Consider the following 2683-nt stretch of genomic DNA (forward strand, 5'->3'; position numbering starts at 1 on the left):
AAATTTTTAAAAATCAGAAATAAGACATGCATAAAAATTTAGCATACACCTATGACAGCTATTTGAATCTCACTGCAGCTACTCTTCAGTTTTCATCAGTGTAGCCCTGACTTCTTTAGTCCTATTTTCATATATTATTTATTATTTATTCTGTGGCTCCTTTTCGGGGGCCAGTAATTGACAGTCCAATTGTTTGAGTTGCCTTTGCAAATGGGCTAATAAGTTTTAACAAACAACTTCTCCAATTATAGTACGTCATATCTCTTCAGCGCATAATTTTATAATCGCCTATCATCCCCACACTCAGAAATAGCCACTGTTAACATGTTGGTGTATGGTATATATACAATATAATTACATTTTACATTGTGCTTTATGTCTTATTTTTCTACTTAATGTATCATGAGCATTTTCTCAAATCAATACATCTTTGGGGTTTCCTATATAAATTAGAATAAAATCCAAAGTCCTCACCTTGGCCTACAAGCCCCAGCGTGATCTCTCCCAAGCCTCCTTGTCTAACTTCTTCCACTTCACACCTTATTGACTGAGCTCCAGGCACATGGGCCTTCTTGCTGGTCCTTGGGCATTGCCTCAGGACCTTTGCACTTACTGCATTCTCCTTCTGGAACCCCTTTCTTCAGATTTTCAAAAAGCTCACTCCCTCATTTCATTCATGTCTCACCTTCTAACAGGTTAGCACCTTACGCAAAGTAGTATCCACTGTCAACTCCCTTGCTCTGCTTTGTTATTTATCTCAGCACTTACCACTACTTCCTGCTATATTACGTAGTTATTCATTGTTATGGCCTATTTTCCCCAGAAGAGTATAAGTTCCACAAAGGCAGGGACTTTGTCTTGTTCACTGTTTTATTCCCTGATATTAGGTTTTAAATTGGTTGAGTGAATGAATGAATTTTGCTCTGATCTGTATTTCATGACTGCACAGAACTCTTTTGCACAGATGTTTCTTAACATATTTATTTAAATATATTTAATATGTTTAGCTAATCTTCTGGGATATTATAAATTGTGCTGCAATGAAATACTTAAATATGTTCTCTTAAATACAGTACTTTTTAATTGTTTCTTCCAAGTTAAATTAGGTGTAGCAGCTTCCTAGCCGTGCCCCCTTCCTCTTTTCCCTCCACCCACAGTGCACACCACAGACTTAAGTCCAAACTCAGAATGTTGGTGTGTCCCTGTTTTACTTTACCACTGTGATTTCCCATGGCTGTTCAGAAATGTACTTGGCCCAGGTTGTCCCTCCTATCAGTTCCTGTCATCGTGTTTTGACACGTTACCTCTCACAGAATGTATTCCTATTTCTTTGCCTAAAATGCACCCATCTTCCGAGTCCCTCACCCACCCTTGATTCCATCATGCCTTCCTCCAGTCTAGTCTGCACGACCTCTCACGGCTCTGAGTTTTTCTGGCACTGCCTGTGTGTGTCATCGTTCCTGACCATGTTCTGTTGCTATCATGCTTTAGTTACAATCACATTAGCTGCAATTTCCTAAAGCACAAAAACTGGTTTTTCTCCTTTTGTTTTTCAAAGTCCCATGCAGTCCTAGCCACAAAATAATAAATATTTTTAAATTTAACTGTTTACCAAAGTCAAAACATTTATGGAAAATGAGATAGCTTTTTAAGGGAAAAAATAACATTATTCATTTTTGTTGTCCCTATATTTTCTTTGCACATTATTTACACACTATCCTGCCATAAAGAATTTTAATTCTTAAATTCCTATTTGCAATCCTTGATCAACCACCTTACAAAAGCTTATTTCTGACAATTTTGTTGTTGTTTTAGACTTTGGCTTGTCTTAAGATAACATTATTAAGTATATTTAAAAGAGCATTTTCTTTAGAGATTATTATAAAATCACGATGTGGTGGTATCTGAGTTATATAGATTTTTTTTTTTTTTGGTTTTTATGTAATGTTTATGGGGCACTAGGAAAAATCATGAAGTGTACCTTTCCTTTTGTCCAAACATTTTCATACATGAGAAATCAAGTTAAAATGAACAAAGAGGGCTGTCATGAAAGAAAAAAAAATTCAAAAACGGTGCAGCATGTGGCCTGAGGGATGTGTGTGCAGAGGTGGGGGAGGACGCTTTCTCTCCCTAGGATGCTGCCAGGAACTCCAGGCTGAGCGCTCAGGGAGGAGCTTGAGCAAGGAATTCTGCAAGAATTATTCTGCAGGAAATACTAAAGCTGGGTCCGCTAGTCACATGCCTTGGCTTTTTGATCTCAATAAACTACACTATTATGCTGAAATCTCAGGTCTTTTTCTCCACCCCCACGTGCTTGCTGGTTGTCTGATCTCGGAATCCTCCCAAGCACACCTAGGGCAGCCCGGCAAAAATGCCCACTCACCATCTTCCTCGTGGAGAAGACCCATGTGCGCATGCGCCTCAGCTTCTTTCTTCCCACCGTCAATTTTGATCAGTTGAGCAACGTTGAAACATCGTTCATAGAAGTGGTTCCTCACCCACTTATCTTCAGAATTATTGAAGTAACAGGCCAGAGCATACAAGTTTTTATATACATCTTCAAAGTATCCTTCAAAGATAGAAAAACATCATTAACTGCGATATAAAGATGTCTCATGGCAATCTTTTTGAATGGCAAACCAATATCATAACATTTATTGCCTATTTTTCCTGAAAAGTGTGA

General features: G+C 38.1%; 1 protein-coding gene across 1 annotated transcript in view; it reads right to left on the reverse strand.

The window, feature by feature from the left end:
• Nucleotides 1-2683, reverse strand: part of TTC29 (tetratricopeptide repeat domain 29) — a 227020-nt gene that overhangs the window by 171220 nt on the left and 53117 nt on the right. The window contains exon 6 of the mRNA XM_012660038.1: nucleotides 2384-2569. Within this exon, the coding sequence (XP_012515492.1) occupies nucleotides 2384-2569 (186 nt within the window). The remainder of the gene's footprint in view (nucleotides 1-2383; nucleotides 2570-2683) is intronic.

This window comes from Propithecus coquereli, unplaced genomic scaffold, assembly GCF_000956105.1.
Source record: "Propithecus coquereli isolate 6110/MARCELLA unplaced genomic scaffold, Pcoq_1.0 Scaffold65, whole genome shotgun sequence".
Lineage (NCBI taxonomy): Eukaryota > Metazoa > Chordata > Mammalia > Primates > Indriidae > Propithecus > Propithecus coquereli.